Source organism: Rhinatrema bivittatum, chromosome 8 (assembly GCF_901001135.1).
Source record: "Rhinatrema bivittatum chromosome 8, aRhiBiv1.1, whole genome shotgun sequence".
Classification (NCBI taxonomy): domain Eukaryota; kingdom Metazoa; phylum Chordata; class Amphibia; order Gymnophiona; family Rhinatrematidae; genus Rhinatrema; species Rhinatrema bivittatum.
Window position 1 is genome coordinate 184218070 of NC_042622.1, and position 17173 is coordinate 184235242.

The 17173-nt window shown below is 43.0% G+C and overlaps 1 protein-coding gene across 3 annotated transcripts in view; it reads right to left on the reverse strand.

The window, feature by feature from the left end:
- The window catches only part of CAMKK1 (calcium/calmodulin dependent protein kinase kinase 1), a 336761-nt gene that overhangs the window by 117309 nt on the left and 202279 nt on the right, over positions 1-17173 (reverse strand). For all 3 annotated transcript variants that reach the window (XR_003858154.1, XM_029612030.1, XM_029612029.1), the window contains exons 5-9: positions 16021-16072; positions 10842-10981; positions 9516-9552; positions 6920-6941; positions 3287-3375 (exon numbers count right to left, since the gene is read on the reverse strand). Coding sequence is in view for 2 of the 3 variants with exons in the window: in XM_029612030.1 (XP_029467890.1) it covers positions 3287-3375; positions 6920-6941; positions 9516-9552; positions 10842-10981; positions 16021-16072 (340 nt within the window). In the remaining variant the exon portion in view is untranslated. The remainder of the gene's footprint in view (positions 1-3286; positions 3376-6919; positions 6942-9515; positions 9553-10841; positions 10982-16020; positions 16073-17173) is intronic.

A 17173-nucleotide genomic window follows, 5' to 3' on the forward strand; every position in this document is an offset into this window, starting at 1 on the left:
AAAAAAAAAAAAATTTTGGGACAAGATATACCCAACAATATACATGCCCTGGACTGTGTGTATTGTGCTGGTAAATTAGCTGCCACAGGATACACCGGACATTTGTAAATGGAGCTTCCGTTTTCCTAGGGACGCACAATTTATCCCTAGCGCATCCTTTCTAGCGCGGCAGCTCATCTGCTTATTGCATCCAGTGCCCAGGAGAGGCGATTGTGCGCACATTAAAAAAAAGTGTAACCCTTTTGGACGCATGCTTTTAGCATGTCCGTATTTATTGTTTTGAGTTATTTTATGCTTCGCTTTTCAGCACTTCAAAGCGGATTACATTCAGGTACTGCAGATATTGCATCGGCCTGCCTGTTCGCAATTCCTCGGATGGTAAATGCAAAATTGCACTCTGCTGGTTGTGATGCCATTTGTTGGCTCAACAGAAGGCTTTATCCAAAGATGAGGATATGCACGACCTTTCCAGAACCTATTGGGTGCCTTCTTCAGATGCAAATATCAGATGTTACAGCTGAAAGAGAAACCGATAGGGTCTCAAAAACGCTGACACGCATCACCACCACTGGATAAATTCTTTTACTGAGCCAAAGTATTCTTTAAGACCAACCTGATTACTAGAGCACTGCACTACATGTTAAAGCCAAAAGATAAGTCAAGTTTGAAGGTAGGAGGACACCGTCCTCTATATCCTTTATCACCACCACCATTACGTGACATCTATTGACAGCTTTTCAAACAAAGGAACAGTACACGATCCAACTTATTTGTCCATCCGTGTTTGGTTGGCAATAACCTGATGAAGGGAGTATAATTCCAGAAAAGCTAGCCACGAAGGGGGGCAATTTTCAAAACTACACAGTAAAGGCTGCGAGCACTCTCTCCCCCACTGACTTTGCATCAACTCTCAAAAAGAAAGCACACACTTACTTTCCCTTTTAAAGTTGCCTAAGGGAAAAATACTTGCAGAGATTTGCATCTCCTTTCTCTGCAGATATTTTCCCTGAAAAACCAAAACAAAACAATGCACATATAGGATAACTTTCCAAACAATTCCATGCATACATGGCTGTCAGGAGGATCTACTACAGTATTTTATAACCTCTGCGTATCAGGTACATGCAGATTATAAAATGCGCATATATATGCTTATGCAAGAATACCTGAAATGTATCAAAAAAGCATGTGTCAATGCATCGACTGTGTGCACTTTTTCCTAAACATGAGAAAAAAAAAAAGATTTTCTTTAACCCTAAGTTACGCGTGCAAATTAGTATATTTTAAAACATGTTGTGTAATTGGAATTACCAGTCTTATTAATTGCTTCACCTAGTCCTTCAGCTTGAACTGCCCCAAGTTCACCAGACCTCCCCCACCCAACCATCACTCGACAACAGATCTGTCTGGTATCAATTGCACAAGGTAATTAGTAGGTGCAAAATTGCACAAGTTACCTCTTGTACTCGCATTAATCTCTTATAAAATAGCAACTTTCATGCATCTCTCTTGGCCCTGCCCTGGAACACCCAGGGACCACCCTTTTTTTTTTTTATGCGCATACATGTGCACACAAAAGCGAAAATACGCACGTTTGATGTTTATAAAATAGCATGCATGCAAGTACAAGCAGCTATCTACCCGCACGCAACTCTGAAAATTCACCACATAGCGAATTTCCGCCGCCTCTGATCCCACCTACGTTTCCCACAGGTGTGCGAGTATATGCTTAGCTCATTCCCAAGGTGGACAATTCTGTAACTGCTCTGGGAACTTGCAGGTCCTTGGATCAAGGAAAGAAATTAAGATATTTCCCAGAAAAACTACCCATGTGCCACAAATCTAAGAGATCCATCTCGAGTCCCCCCTGTGCAGTGGTGGAGAGGATAAGATCCTACAGTCACCAACAGATAAGTCTATTTTTTTTCCTGTCTCTAACAATAGAAACAAAAGTGGTTTCCATAGCACAAACAGTCACCCGAGCATCTCCACTGGGCCCACTTTTAAACTGCAACAAAAACCACTTAAGCCACAGATTTTCAGAACTTTGAAAGCTAGAGATTTAACGCAACATTTAAAAAACATTATAAACTTGCTTACTGTTCTGTGCTTTGCTCTTGAATCCTCTACTCACATGTCCCTACAAATTCTTCTTGCAAGTCTTCTGGGACTCCTTGCTGGGTCTAGGTCCACAGTCTGGGAACCTCTACTGCTGCAAGACCCCATTCAGTTTCTTTCTATAATGGGGCCTCTCGTTCATTTAAAAAACAACAAAAAAACCCCCAAAGCAAAAACAAAAACTGGCAGCAGAATACAAAGCTCAGGCTGATTCTGCAGAAGCAGATATCGGAGACAGCACGGTGCATTCTAAAAACGTCAGCCTCTGGAGCAGTCATTCTAAAGCCCCAGGCGTTTTTACAATGTGAGAGCTGAACGTGCAAAAATAGTGGTTCTTAACCAATCCGGTAAGCATAAAAACAAAATTCTACTTTTATGTGCCGCATTTGGCTAGCCTATTGTCAAGGTGATAATAAGACTCTAAAATCACTGTACACTATGTATTGCTACCTATGCAGTTCTGCACTGTTCTTATGTCCCCTCCACCCACCCCCACTGCAGTTCACATCTTTGTAATCCACCTTGTACCTTTCCTAAGAAAATAAATAAATACTGGAAGTCAGATTCCAGTCTCGCTAACTTTAAATCACCAGTAGTTTACTTTCTCCATGCTACTGGCATGGTTTTGCTGTGGGGATTTTTTGTTTTTAATATATTAGAGCTTTTATTTGCTTCCCTATTTATAGTACCCCCAAATATCCTTTGCTTCAGTCGTTTCTTCCCTCCCTCTCGGCCAATTTCCCTCAGCCAGAAACAGCAGGCTTCCTGGAAGGTCATGAAGTAGAAATTTAGCCTGGCCACGGGCATGGGAGGAGAGTTACAGGGAGCCAGCGGGAGGTCAGGCCACGTAACCTTCCAGTAGACACCCGCATGCTTTCCTTCCCTTGTGCAAGACAAGGTCACATCAGCTGCAGCTGATTAAACGTTTCAAACATCAGAAACATTTGGGCTTGGCCTGGATAGGATTTGGCCGCGCTTGGTAGCTACTGTTTATAATTCGGCCCCGGTTCTCAAACACGACATCCAGCGTCAGTATCCTAAAGGTCAGTTTCTGTAAGCACTGGCAGCTCTGCCGCAGAGAATTCTTCACCCCTCGGAGCTGCTCTCACAGGTTCTCAAACTGTGCCCATGCAGGCAGCACGGGGCAGCGGGAATGCGCTGTACTTACAGTACTCCAGGCCCAGGACAATGTCTCTGAGATATATCCGAGCCTGCTCTTCCGTGAAGGGCCGATCGCTTGGTACCTCCATCACAGGTCTGGAAAAACAGAAGGATAAAAACCTGCATGCTGTCCTCGTTATTAACACAGTTACATTCATTTCTCTGTCGCTTTTGGTTAGAATGTACATGGGACCCCCCCGGGACACCCCCCCCCCGCCACCTTAAAGCAGGTTTAAATTGTGTGCACACTTTTCCCAATTCCACTCCGGGCAGCTGGCGTTCCGGCGCACCAAAAAAAAACAAAACATGCAATGTGGATCTGACGCGGCACATGCCAGTGGCCCACCGTAAACAATGCCGGGACGTACTGCGTCCCACATCAACAGGAAGATTTGTTTTATTTAGACATTTTGTATACCGTCGTTCCATGTATAGATCATAACAGTTTAGAAAGTGACATTCATAATTATAGATTCAGCAAACAAAGGGACAAAGATAAGAAACGATGCCACGTGTTGTGTGATCACTCACTCCCTTCAGGATCACCCTCATATGGTGGCGTGACTCTGGATTCTAAATTTAAGTACAAGTTAATTTGGAGAGGAGGAGGATGGGACAGGTATGGAATAAGGCAGGCACAACGATTCTCCATTTACAGAGAAGGTGCAGTGCTTCCTGCTATTACCCCTCCCCAAGTTTCAGCACACAATGACCGGTGAGACAAAACACCAAACAATATTATTTCCAGGGGCTTCTTGCTTTCCAATTATATATATTTTTTTGAATTCTTATTTCTCTTCCTCTCCTTTTGCTCTTTATTTCCTTAACAGCAGATCTTATTATGCCCATCATTAATTTCCTGCTGTGCATTTCTTTTCTTCCCTGGTAAAACCTCAAAAAGTTCAGACAGCTGTTAGGAATTCAATACAGTAAGACAGCTACATGTGGCCCGATTAAAACAAAAAAAAAAAAAAAGAACTGCCAAGCGCACCTCTGAACACTACCTGCACGTGTGACAGGGTGAGGGCAGTCCAATTTTAATGGTTTACTCATGGAGAAAGCTCCTTTCACAAAAAATTGCCATCCACATCCCTGCACCCTTCCCTCACACCCCCACCTGCACAGCAGAGCAAAGAACAAGCTTACACATTTTCCCTGCAGGAAAAAGGACCAGTGCCGGGGCAAAATACACCCGGAGAGTTTATTTTTGTCTTTCCATGTGTACTTCATAGTGGGCAGTTTGCATCTGAAAACCCTGAAAGGACTTATATACTTGTCCACTTGTCAGCTCTGCTGGGCATCACATTTTCAAAAGGAAACCTTCACAGGGAGTTTCCTTTTGACAAGGTGCTTGCAGTCCCGTAGGCTTTCACAATCTGGCCCATTATACTTTACAGGCTCCAGGAGGAGGCAGCACTCTTGGGGGCAAGGCAAATATTAGAAAAGAGCATTAGCAGTAAATCTGAGAGACAGATTATATCCAACACACCCCGGGTTTAGGAATAAGTTTCATCCCAGTCATGATCAAGTTCATGGGGGGAAAAAAAGTCTATAAATAGTAGGGGATGTGTAACTGGAAAACTTTGGGGAATATTTTCGGTTTCTTTTTAATTATTCATCTTGTTTTTTTGCATTCTTGCATACTAAAAAAATTAGTGCGCACTAAAAACAAACAAAAAAAAAACACGCATCCCTAATAATTATCAACTAGGTGACTCAGGAGACCCACCACTTCACATAGGGAGTCAGCAGGAAGAAACGGAGTCTACTTTTAGGGATTGAGTAGTGTTGGCGACAGGATGCTGCACTCAATGGACCTTTGGTTTGACCCAGCATGGCACTTCTCATGTAATGTGCAAGACATTAACTATACTGAGTCCCAGTGACTAAATATCCAGCAGCCACTGAACTCCTTCTGGGCTGGCGATCCTTACACAGACCTCCAGGAAAATCCTCTGCATGCTTCTCAAATTTTGCTGTTTCAGGGCAAAGGGTTTTCATTCCTTTTTTTTTTGGCTGATGCTTGAATTGTAATACAGTGTTTCCAGATTTATATTCTAGGATGACTTTTTGTGTCTAGCAGTTTTCTCTGGTCTTTCCTGAACTCTGGCACAACAATGGCACAAGAAACCTTCATTTGCACCTACCCGGGGTTTCCCCCCATTTTATAACCACCAGAACCCTTCTCCCTCCTTATCCTCTCCCCTGCTCCCACCTCCACCCCATATACACACACAGAGCCAGCGGGAGTCCTCAGCCGGGAGCTGCAGAGTGCACGTGCACCCCAAGCCCAGCCAGCAGGAGTTTCTGTTGTGTGATGGCTCGAGATCTTCTCTAGCAATTCCAGGTCTGGCCTTCCTGGAGGAAACAGAAGCTGGGCCCAGGAACCAAATCCAGGTTTCCTGCATCAGGAGCACGCAGCACAGCTGTTGAGCCACCAGACGGCCAGACATTAACTTTTTTGCCCAGACCAAGTTAGAGCAGTTTGACCACGGCTAATTCAGTATAATCAGAAACTTCTGTAGGTGGAAATGTAGAGGCGGAATCACCGGCTGCTTCTCATGGCTTCTATTTCAAGTACTCATGTCCCTGAGCTGTGAGGTTACAAATAAAAAAACAAAAAACCCAACTTCCCTCTAGCTTATCTCTAGAGACCAATATGTTGTGCAGGCGTTTGGAGAGAGCCTGGTTTGTCTCCTGGCATTTTTACACCTCTGACTGCAACAGAAATGCTGATCAGGAACTTGGCTCTGCATTTTGCTATAGATAAATATACACTGCTGGGTCCCGGCAACCAAGGGAGTACACGTTTGAACGCTGCCTGCTTTTCATAGCCCTAAGCTCAGCCCTTGCTGTGAAGCTGGGAGGCATAATAGAGGCAAATATCTCAAAGGCTCATCCACTCAAGCCTACTCTATTAATTATGCCCACTTCTACAGCAACCCGCTTTAAAAAAAAAATAAAAAATTCTTACACCTCTATTTTTACTCCACGGCCTTACCAAGTGAAATGAAGAGCTTGTTCTTGTACAAGCTTCCCACCTTCATTAATATGCACCCCCCCCCCCCCCCGCCCAGGCCAAGAGTTTGTGAAACCAGGGCCCTCACTGTCCCCTCCTTTACATTACCATTGGGAAATATCTGACGACCTCCACTGAGTAGCAATTTCAGTCATTTCAGAATCTAACAGCTCACGTCAAAAGTGAAAATACAGCTAGACTTTTGTTCCTTAAAGAACTCCCATGTCCCTAAAGCTCAAAATAAAAACAAATATTTCAAAATGCTACATAAATGAAATCTTAAAATATTCCATGCTTGCCATCTACAATTGCAAAGCTTCAGGCTAGCTGAAAACTCTTGCTGGCCAAGTGTGCATACTGGTATGTTCACTTTGCATAGACAGTATGACTCAAAAATGAACTATTTCAGCAGATGAACTGGATTTTCACTGCTCAGGAGCTCCCCAGACTAGCTGCGGTGTCCCAGGGAAGAGCACCACCAGGAGATCAAAAGGATTAGACGGCACTATCATCTGGAACCTTTGGCAGTGAACATCAGCATTGCATCCAGGAAAAAACAGAAAGGCTACAAACCCCCCCCCCCCCCGCAATACAACATAACGCTCGTTTTTGATTACTTACCCTTTGCGCATCAGGTCAAACACTGAAAGAAAAGGAAAACACATGAGGTAATGACTAAACCGTGTTACAGAATAATATAGCGCCATAGTCATGACTCTGGATTAGGTTAGTATTCGGTTGCTCATCATGCTTTGAAGTCTTGATGGCCAAAGCATCAAACATGGGCTTGTTAAAATGTTTTCCTGTATGCTACTGCACATACAGCACTGAATATGCACTCCCCCTACATCTACTGTACCCCTAGTATCCCAATGCCATCACTAAATGTTGGCTGTGCTGGGACAGAGTCCTTGCTCTTCACAACAATTTTTAAGTAAACACGGAAGGCTCCAGTCTTGATCACCAGAATCAGTGGCTAGTTTCACCAAAACTCACATCCTTGCCCAACTAAAACTGGATTTTAGTTGGGCAAGTCTTAGATGCTAAAAATTCACCCCGCCCCCCCAACCTATCTGGCTAAATTTGTGCAGGTAAAAATCACCAATCACAACCCAATTTAGCTGAATAGCAAAGTGGCCAGTTCAAGGCATTCCCAGGGCAGGCTTTTAAAATTTAGCCGGGCAGTGCGGATATAACTCCATCTGCACAACTGCTATCCCTTCATCTATAGCTTTGGATATTCAACAGCACTTTAAGCATATTAAGTGCTGCTGACTTATCTGGAGAAAGATGAATTCACTCACTCAGCAGGCTTCTAAATATCGACCCCCTGATGTGTAATGTTGTGATGCTTGCCTTGGAGACGTGCATCTTCGATGTGCAAATATTTGTGTAGAGTCTTATTGTCAAGAGAAATTTTTTAAAAACAAACCCAATTAAAAGAATTACATTAAAAAAACAAAAAAGCAGTCGTGCACCATAGGCTCCTGCTGTCATTAGGCACAAGCAGTCCTCTAGGGAATAGCTGAAAGGACACCCAAAGACAATTTTCCAAGCCATTTACCTGGATAAAAGGTCTTGTCTAAAAATGGCCTTCCTTTTATCAGCTAAAAGTAAGCCCGACTTTCACAGTGCACACACTGCTCCGACAGAAGCGGGTTTAGGCCATAGGAGGCAAAAAAACATGCATATGTGATTTTCTTCACTGGTATGGTTGCTATTCTCCTTCCTCATCCCCCTTGGTCTCCCACACAGAACAGGCAGCACAAAGCACGCAACTGCCTTCCACACACCTACTTTATACGGCTTATGAACGGAACAAGAAATGTTGCCACAAATTCATGCTTGGATTTGCAAACACTGCTGTATTTTTATTTACTTTTTTTTTTTTATTTTTAAAAGTTCACCCAGCCCTACACTTGTTCCAGTTTACTCTCTCTTAGGGGAATTCGTAGGACTCGTCTGGCAAAGTTTGTTTATCTTTTTTAATGTTATTTAACATACAGATTGCATAGTTCTGACAAAGTCGGCTGCAAAGAGGAAGATACTTCAACCACTCACAGGCCGTATCAACTTGAAAATAAGATTTTGCTTGTGCAATTTGCTGTAATTGGACATGCAATTCTGATGTGATCAGGCTGAAATGATGTCTCTTGAACACAAAGGGAACAATTGAGGAGCACATCTCTGCCTTCCCATTGCTTTTCTTTGCTCCCTCAGTTCATTATGCTCTGATGTAATTAAGCAATGCTAGTACAGAGAGGTTCCCGACTTATGCAGCAAACCTCTCTCTCTTTACTAAAAATTTAATTACACAGGCAATCGTGTCTCATTACTTTTGCTGCACAATTTCCTTTTGTATGCATACAGAAAACAGCAGCAAAAATTTGCAAGTAGTCTTTCTATCTACATCTGGATACATATAGAAACATAGAAACAAAGAAATGACGGCAGAAGAAGACCAAACGGCCCATCCAGTCTGCCCAGCAAGCTTCACATTTTTTTCTCATACTTATCTGTTTCTCTTAGCTCTTTGGTTCTATTTCCCTTCCACCCCCACCATTAATGTAGAGAGCAGTGATGGAGCTGCAACCAAGTGAAATATCAAGCTTGATTAGTTAGGGGTAGTAGGGGTAGTAACCGCCGCAATAAGCAATACTGTGTGTGTGTGTGTGTATATATGGCATACAAAAACGTATTTAACAAAAGAACTCAACAGGAACACGCATCATCATCACAGGGCCTGAGGTTGTGAAGGGTTTATTTGCGAAAAGGAATTTCTATCCCGCTTATGACACTCCACGTAAGGTAAGCTAAGCTAAGCGGGTTCCCCCCATACACGTGCAGAAGAACCAGGCCCAAAGAAAGGGGCAGGGCAGAGAGCAGCCTGTTCCAGCGCCATTTGACGCTGTCCTGGGGAAGCGCGCACTGGAGATTACTTCTGCTCCAGAGGAGCAGTAAGTACCGAAATAAAAAGTTTGGAGATAGCTTAGGTTAGGATTTAGGGGGCAGGAAGGAAGGTTAGGTGGGGGGAGGGGGGGGGTAGGGAAATTCCCTCCCAGTTCGCTCCAATTAAGGACTGGGAGGGAACTGGGGGAGGCCCGATTGCATTGTCGTGCATGTTTTGTGAAAATTCCCCCCCCCCCCCCACGGCCAAATTTTATAAACACTGCGTGTGCCAGTATCCACTCCAGGGTCCTCTGTTGCATTTACCTACCCATATACAGATTGTCTTCTGCAGGATCATCCAAAACCTGAGTAGCAAGGAGGCCAGAGAAAAGCAGTATAGAAACACGTTTGAGAAGGCAAGTTCCGAAACCAGGACAAAAAGGGGGAGACAGAGAGAGAGAGAGAGAGAGAAGAAACCAGAAGAAAGAATGAGGAAAAGAGGTAAAAAGTACAAGAATATTCAATTATAACTCAAGCTGTTTGATTTATCAACATTCTCTCGTAACGGTGCATAACAGGAGGAAGTCTGTAATAAGTGGTGGCTTAAAGTCTTCTAGGATTTGTAGTTCTAGCAGTGAGAGTACGAAGCACTTTTGGGACTAACCACACAGGGAAGTAAAGGACTTAGGGGAAAGGCATGCCGCTAGCTAAAATGATAGTCCTGGCATTCTTACTCTATAAAGAGAAACATTTACAATGGGGGGGGGGGGGGGGGGGGGGAAGACAGGTTTCCAGCCTCCCAGCGGGCCCTGCACATTGAGCGCTCCCCTTTGGTACCTTGGGGATTTTTTGTTTTGGTTTTTTTTTTAATAAACACCCTGCATACCGTGCCATGCGGATCCACTCTAACCCAGTGAGGAAGGTATGTGTGTTGAGGAGTTTTATTCTGTGGATAAAAACACCCTTTTACCTGAAGAAATCCCTTTGAAAACGTTTCCCCCTAAATTTGACTCTTGCTTCTCCAGACACTGGTTTACAGAAGGCTAAACATTCTCACTAGCCTGGAAGTGTATTTGTGCGGAAGGAACGTGGCGTCTTCTTTTGGACTGGTAACATGCAACTGGCCCAGGTCCCCTGCAGCCTACTTTCAAATGATTTTATAAAAAGTAGATGATCTAGCCATGCAATGGATGCGGTTTTGATTTTGCACGCTACAATGCACTAAATACAAAACAAAGCAATATTTGGGCACTTCAAAACCTGAAGTTAGAAAGGCATGCACTAGCCAATTCGATATTGATTGGAAACAGATGAAAGTAAATCCTATCAGCACAAAGGCCTCTCCGCCCTCTTTTTTTTTTTTTTCCCAACTGAAGACAAGTTTCAGTACACTCTTCAGATCTTTTTCAGGCAGATACAGAAAAATCATGGCTCAGATCCACAGCAGGGGTTAAGCCCATCCCTACAAGAGTGGGTGTTTGACTTTGCTCCTTACAGCTATTTTGCTGAGATTAAGTCAGACTGTGTATGAACAACAAGAAATTCCATTAGGTGGACCTCGAAGGTAAGGAATTTAATATACTTTGTCACACTTGATATTTTTATAGCTCTTAATTAAAGTCACAGTCTTTCACCTGATAAATTTATCACCTACCTCAACCAGTCTGACAATGTTAATATGGTCTAGTTTCTTTAAAATAGCTATTTCTTGATAAACTCTATCCAGCGGAGCCATTGGCTTTGCTTGCTGCCCGGACACAGACGCTGCTTTCACTCCTCTAGGAGGGGGTCGACCTGCAACGAAGCAAAATATTGTTCTATTGTACACAGAATGTACATTTTACTTCCCAGCGTCTGCACGGTATGCAATAATCACATCTAGTAGAATTCAGTGCTTGTAGACTTACAACTCTCAACCTTTCAATTTAAAACCTTGCCTTTTAGTTTTAAATTGGCCGTGTTATTTAAGGGATAAGCTATCACTTTATAATCCAATGAGATGTGTCTGTTCTGCACAAGAGCTCCTTCTGGCCATTCTCCTTCCAAATGAGGTTCGTCTGTGGGAGACCAGAAAGGTCTATTCCTTTTTTAGGTCCTAGTATATGGAATTCTATTCCAAAGGAATTTCAGGTCATAAAAGATCTCCTGAATTTCTGCAAGTTAAGAAAGGCTTGGCTATTTCATTCCATATTTTCTTAAGGTTATAAGGCCATTTTCGGGTATCCTTTTAATAAGGGGAAAGGATGGGGTGTTTTTGTTTTTGTTTTTTTTTTAATTTTACTGAATTTCGATAATTTCTATTTTTATGACTGTGGTTACTACTGGTGTTTTGTAGTTTGTATATGTTGCTGATGTTTTATTATATTTATATTTCTGATGAATATTTTGTACCCATCTGGAGCTTCTGTATAGAAAGGCAATTTATAAACTGAAGCAATAAATACATCTGAATGTGAAAAAGGTGCTAGAGCAAATAGACAAAACTAAATAGTGGCAGATCTCCAGGACGTGATAGTATTCAGCCTAGAGTTCTAAAGGAATTCAAATACAAAATACCTACTACTACTAATCTGTAACTTAGCATTCAAAACTAAAACTGACACTGCACCTGAGAACTAAAGGATTGCCAATGTAATTCCAGTTTTAAAAAGAGGGTTCCAGGGATGATCCAAGTAATTACAGATCAGGGAGACCAACACCAGTGCAACTTACAATGGAATACGTTTAATAGAAAATTCTCATTAAAAGAATCTATTCAATTCTTGCTATGTAAAAATGCATACGTGACCTTAAGGAGTGAATTTTCACAGGAGTTAAGTGTGCAAAAGTATTATATGTGATAGCAAATTTTCAAAAGCCCATTTACACATGTAAAACCTTTGAAAACTCAGCCCTTTGGAGTGAATTTTCAAAAGAGTTAAGGGCCTGATTTTAAAAGCATTTACTCACTTAAAATTAGGTTTTACACACATAAATGTACTTTATCCATGTAAGTGGGCTTTTGAAAAATGCTACAATATATGCCCTTGAATTATCCATAGAATATTCACATAAGTGTTTTACATACATAAATGACTTTAATTGCTACAATAGTATGGGACTTTTACAGGTGTAACTCAGTTTAAAATTACCTCCTAGGCACGTAAAGTATCAATTTTCAAAAGCCATTTTATGTGCTTAAGTCCTTTTGAAAATTACCAAAGTAGGTGCAAACATTTTATGAAAGGCTTTTATTTTTGTGCTGAATAAATTACCGTATTTTTCGCTCCATAAGACGCACTTTTTTTCCCCCAAAAGTGGGGGGAAAATGTATGTACGTCTTATGGAGCGAATATAAAAAAAAAAAACCAAACAAAAATCTAACAAACCCCCCCCCCCCCGACTCCCCCAAGACCTGCCGACTTAATTTCCTACAACCCCCCACCCTCCTGACCCCCCCCCAGACCTGCCAAACGTCCCTGGTGGTCCAGCGGGGGTCCAGGAGCGGTCCGGGAACGATCTCCTGGGCGTGAGCTGTCGGCTGCCAGTAAACAAAATGGCGCCGACGGCCCTTTGCCCTCACTATGTCACTGGGACCGACCGCTGCTATTGGTCGGTCTCAGTGACATAGTGAGGGCAAAGGGCCGTCGGCACCATTTTGATTACTGGCAGCCGACGGCCCAAGCCCAGGACACCGCTCCTGGACCCCCGCTGGACCACCAGGGACGTCTGGCAGGTCTGGGGGGGGGGGGGTTGTAGGAAATTAAGTCGGCAGGTCTTGGGGGGGGTCAGGAGGGTGGGGGTTGTTAATTTAAAGGGTTGGGATGGGGGTTTTTTTGGGGGGGAGGGGTTCCCAGAGAAAGAAAAGTTTTCTGATCTGGGGAGTGGACCGAAATGGCCCTCCCCAGACCCGAAAACAAAATGGGGAGAAAAAAAAAAGCTATGCACTCCCCTAATTTGCTCCATATGACGCCCAGATGCAGAGCCGGTTTAGAACAATTTTTTTTTTTTTTTTATTTTCCCCCTCTGAATCCTAGGTGCGTCTTATGGTCAGGTGCGTCTTATGGAGCGAAAAATACGGTAAGTGTTAATTGTGATGGCATGTCACTGCTTGCGATAACTGGACCTTGTGAGCCCAAAGTATTCACAAAAGGTAAAAAGCATTTTTCCTCCTAACATCTATTTTAATCTCCTTGTTGTCCATTTCAAAAATCAGAAGGAAAGTGCAAGACAAAAACCAGAATGGTATAGATTTTAACTGCCAGAAAAAGATCAAGGGCTTGCCAACTGGAAAAAAACAAACCAAAAAAACCTTGAAAACATGTGTATGGGAGTTGGACTGGACAGCACAAAGATAGGAAAAAAACAGAAAAATAATATCATGGGAAACTGGCACCAAGAATCCCCTGCAATTCTAAACTCCAATAGGCCGATGCAATACCGTGCACTACGCACAGCGCGTGGCTCAACACACAAGTGGACGCTCGTCCATAATCCCTGATGCAAAATGGGGGTTAGCGCGTCCAAAATGCTTGTCCAGTTGAGCGCGTAGATAACAGTGCTCATCACATGTAAATTCACGCTGATGAGGCGATTATCTATTTCCCTATCATGCAAAAAAAAAAATGCACCGGACACACATTTTGACCCACAAAAGTTAATACCTGCAGGAGCCCAAAAATTTGCAGAAAATATTGCTTTTCGGTTCTTCTGACTTAATATCATTGCAATACTAAGTCAGAGGAACCAAAATAGAGTTAAAAAAAAAAAAAGTGTGCCGGCGGACAGGTTAGGAAAAGGGACGCTCAATTAACGCGCATCTATTTTACTAACACGTGGCTGTGCGCAAGTTAGGAAAACAGACGACCAAAACTGAGTGTCCGTTTTCCTAACCGGCTGATAGCCGCCTCTCCTGGGTGCCAGTCTCCAAGGAGGTGCTAGGGGCGCACAATTTCCCCTAGCTCCTCCTTTTTACCACGGCAACAGATTTAAATATTGAATTAGGCACCTGGGAGAAGTGAACCGGCGCGCATTAAGGGGGCAGGCGCTCAATCATGAGCGCTCGTTTAACGCACGCTGATACTGCATCAGCCTGAGTGTGAGGAGCTTCTGAGTAAGAGCAACACTCACACTGCAAGCTGGTACTTTCATAACTAATGTGGTTTTGCTACAGGACAGATTTAAGTTTTGAGGAAAATACTACGATATTAGTTTACCTGCACAATTTTGAAATACCACAGCTTTCATCCAAGGATTTAATTTTCTACATCTTCAGAAATGTGGTGGTGGGCAGGAAATAATAAGCCAGGAAATATTGTGCAAGGGAAAAAAAAAAAACCCACACACACTTTTGCAAAAAGCATTGAGAGTCTTTAGTCTGATCAAAATGTAGTCCCTTCAGGTTTCCTGCTGACTTTGTACAGTCATTCTGTTTGGGCAATGCACACAGAAACCACAGAATGGTTGGAAGGGTTATGGAAAATTCAGAGTCAGCTCTTCCAATCGCTTACAGTACCGACATTTTAAGAGGCAGCACCAGAGACTTCTATGCACGAGCATACAGGGCTCTGCTCACCATGACTGGTCCATGTCAAAACCTCAGGCAGCAGTGAAGCACCTGCAGGGAACAGGAATGAAGGAGAGAAAGTGGAAGCAACAAGAACAGAGCAGATCATGGAAGAGCCGGTCTGCTCCCTTCTTGTCGGGCTGAGAACAGGATGGGAGGGTGAGGTTCACAGACCAAAGCGACGAGTCACTCTTGCTCCCTAATCCAACTCCCCCCCTTCCCTCCTGTCCTTCAGGAGTGAGACTGCAGTTAAGAAGGGTTCATGTTTTGGCTATATATTTCTGTTTATAATTCAAGGTCACTTTATATTTGGGGAGGTTTTTTTATGTTCTGCGCATGAGACCGACATGAGGGGTATATTCTGCTAATTTGTAATTTCTGTGTACTCCAGTTTGTTCTGATTTGCCAGCAGAAAGCATTTCGCTGTCGGATTTGTGGCTGTGTGCTGAGAAGGAGATGACGGGCATGGGGAGGTTGGGGGCAGGAGGGGAATATGGGCACCGGATTGATCTGAAAAAGGACTTTGGGTGCCCTATTCTTCACAATACTTATGGACTTCCCCCTCCCTCGCGCCATTTTTCATCTTCCTTGGCCACTTGGTTAGTCTTTTATGCCGATTGCTTGTTTATCGTCCATCCCCCCCAAATAAAAGTACTAACTTGATGCTGCTTGAGTCACAGTAACAGATGATAGCAAAAAAATAAAAGCCAGCTGGGCCCAGTCTGCCCAGATGTTCCTGTCTACAGTGCCAATCATGTATTCCAGCTGCCAGCCCCAGCACATGACAACCTGTAGGAGAGCACTTTTATCCAAGACAATTTCTTTTTGTCATAGTTGTCCTTTCTGCTCCACCTACTTGTGTACATAAGCCTGCATTTACTACACAGTTATAAATAATAGTGTGGCTATTGTCTGAACATCTGGCCTGCTGGGTCCCTTACACAGCCCGCAGGCAGACCTAGAGTCAGTGAGCACCTGCATCTCCACCAGGACTTCCCGTAACCAGGTTTGTCCGGCAGGCTGTGCGTTCCTCGTGTCCACTAGGGTCTTGGGGGCACGAGTCTCCAGCCTGTAGTGTAACAGTGCAACGTGCTGTCACCCAGCAGGTGCAACATGCCGCATAGTAATGCAGTAAATGACAGCACATAAAAAATACAGTCTGCCTGCTACACAACACTTTCCTATTCTAATGCTTTTTAACCTAAAGTGCACCAACCAAGAAACTATCTGAAGCATTAAAAATTAAAAGATCTCTGAAATCCAGCTTCTCCAGATCTACCATACTCACGTGGGAATCCATACTGCTTCAGTAGTTTCTTCTTGGAAAGAACTTTCATAGCCTGAGTGAAGACAAATCGATAAGATGACAAAATCAGTTAGAGGCAAAACCAATTTAGTCTTGGATTTGTTCACTTGACTTCACCACATATGGTATTTCATTCTCTGGATGCAGTTAAGACTCTGGATTGGACGTGTGCTTTTGAAGGCTCAAAACAAGATTAAAAAGAAGTGGGTGGCTTGCCTTGAGATATTTCAAGGCATTTTCTAAGCTATAAATATTCCATTTTACGCAATTACCTGCCCTACAGTCTCTTCCCTGTTCTAAGATGCATTTGCACAAACACGCAGCTGAATAGTATCTAGAAGGCTTGAGAAGAGAGCATGAACACACTCCAGAGAATGTCATACTAAGTACACAGTCAGGGGCAGACATTTGGATTTAGGTGACCGACCCTTCTAAATGAAGAGAATAGTATTAAAATTGGTTTCTACTGTACTTATTCCAAATGACTCATTTCTCTGGTTTCTGACGATTCAGAATTTATAAGATCTTTTCATAATGTATAATGATCAATATTCTACATTTCTAGGAGTGTGTATAGGAAGTAATTTCCTTTTATTAAACAAAACAATTATTTAAATAGAATATATACACACACACACACACACACCTGGGTCCAGTAAGTTTAGTGGGGAGGTTATTGACTAGGTAGATAAAAAAAAAAAAAAAATAGCTAATGAGCTTAATTTATAACCTGCTGGATTGCCAATGGCACCCAAAGCAAGGAAAATATATACGAGTCATCAAAATTTAACACACAATTAATGAAAAGCACAAATACACAAAAACAGATTCCAATCCAAGGAAGTGGAAGACGACCCATGCTAAAGTTTTAGGGATTGGCCCCGTGTGTAGTGCAGTGCACAGGTTAAGTGACTTTGTCCCCTTAGCTGAAAGGCTGATTAAGAACTTGCCACAATTTTTCTGCAGCTAATTCTGCTGGCACAATGTGTCAGCCCCATATCTTGTGTTCCTTATGTGCCATGCTCCCAGAATAATGCATATTCATGGACAACGGACAACACATGAAAAGCATACAAAATCTGAAAATATAATACTGCAGCACAGCACACTGAATGCATGCAGAAACTCCCCTCCC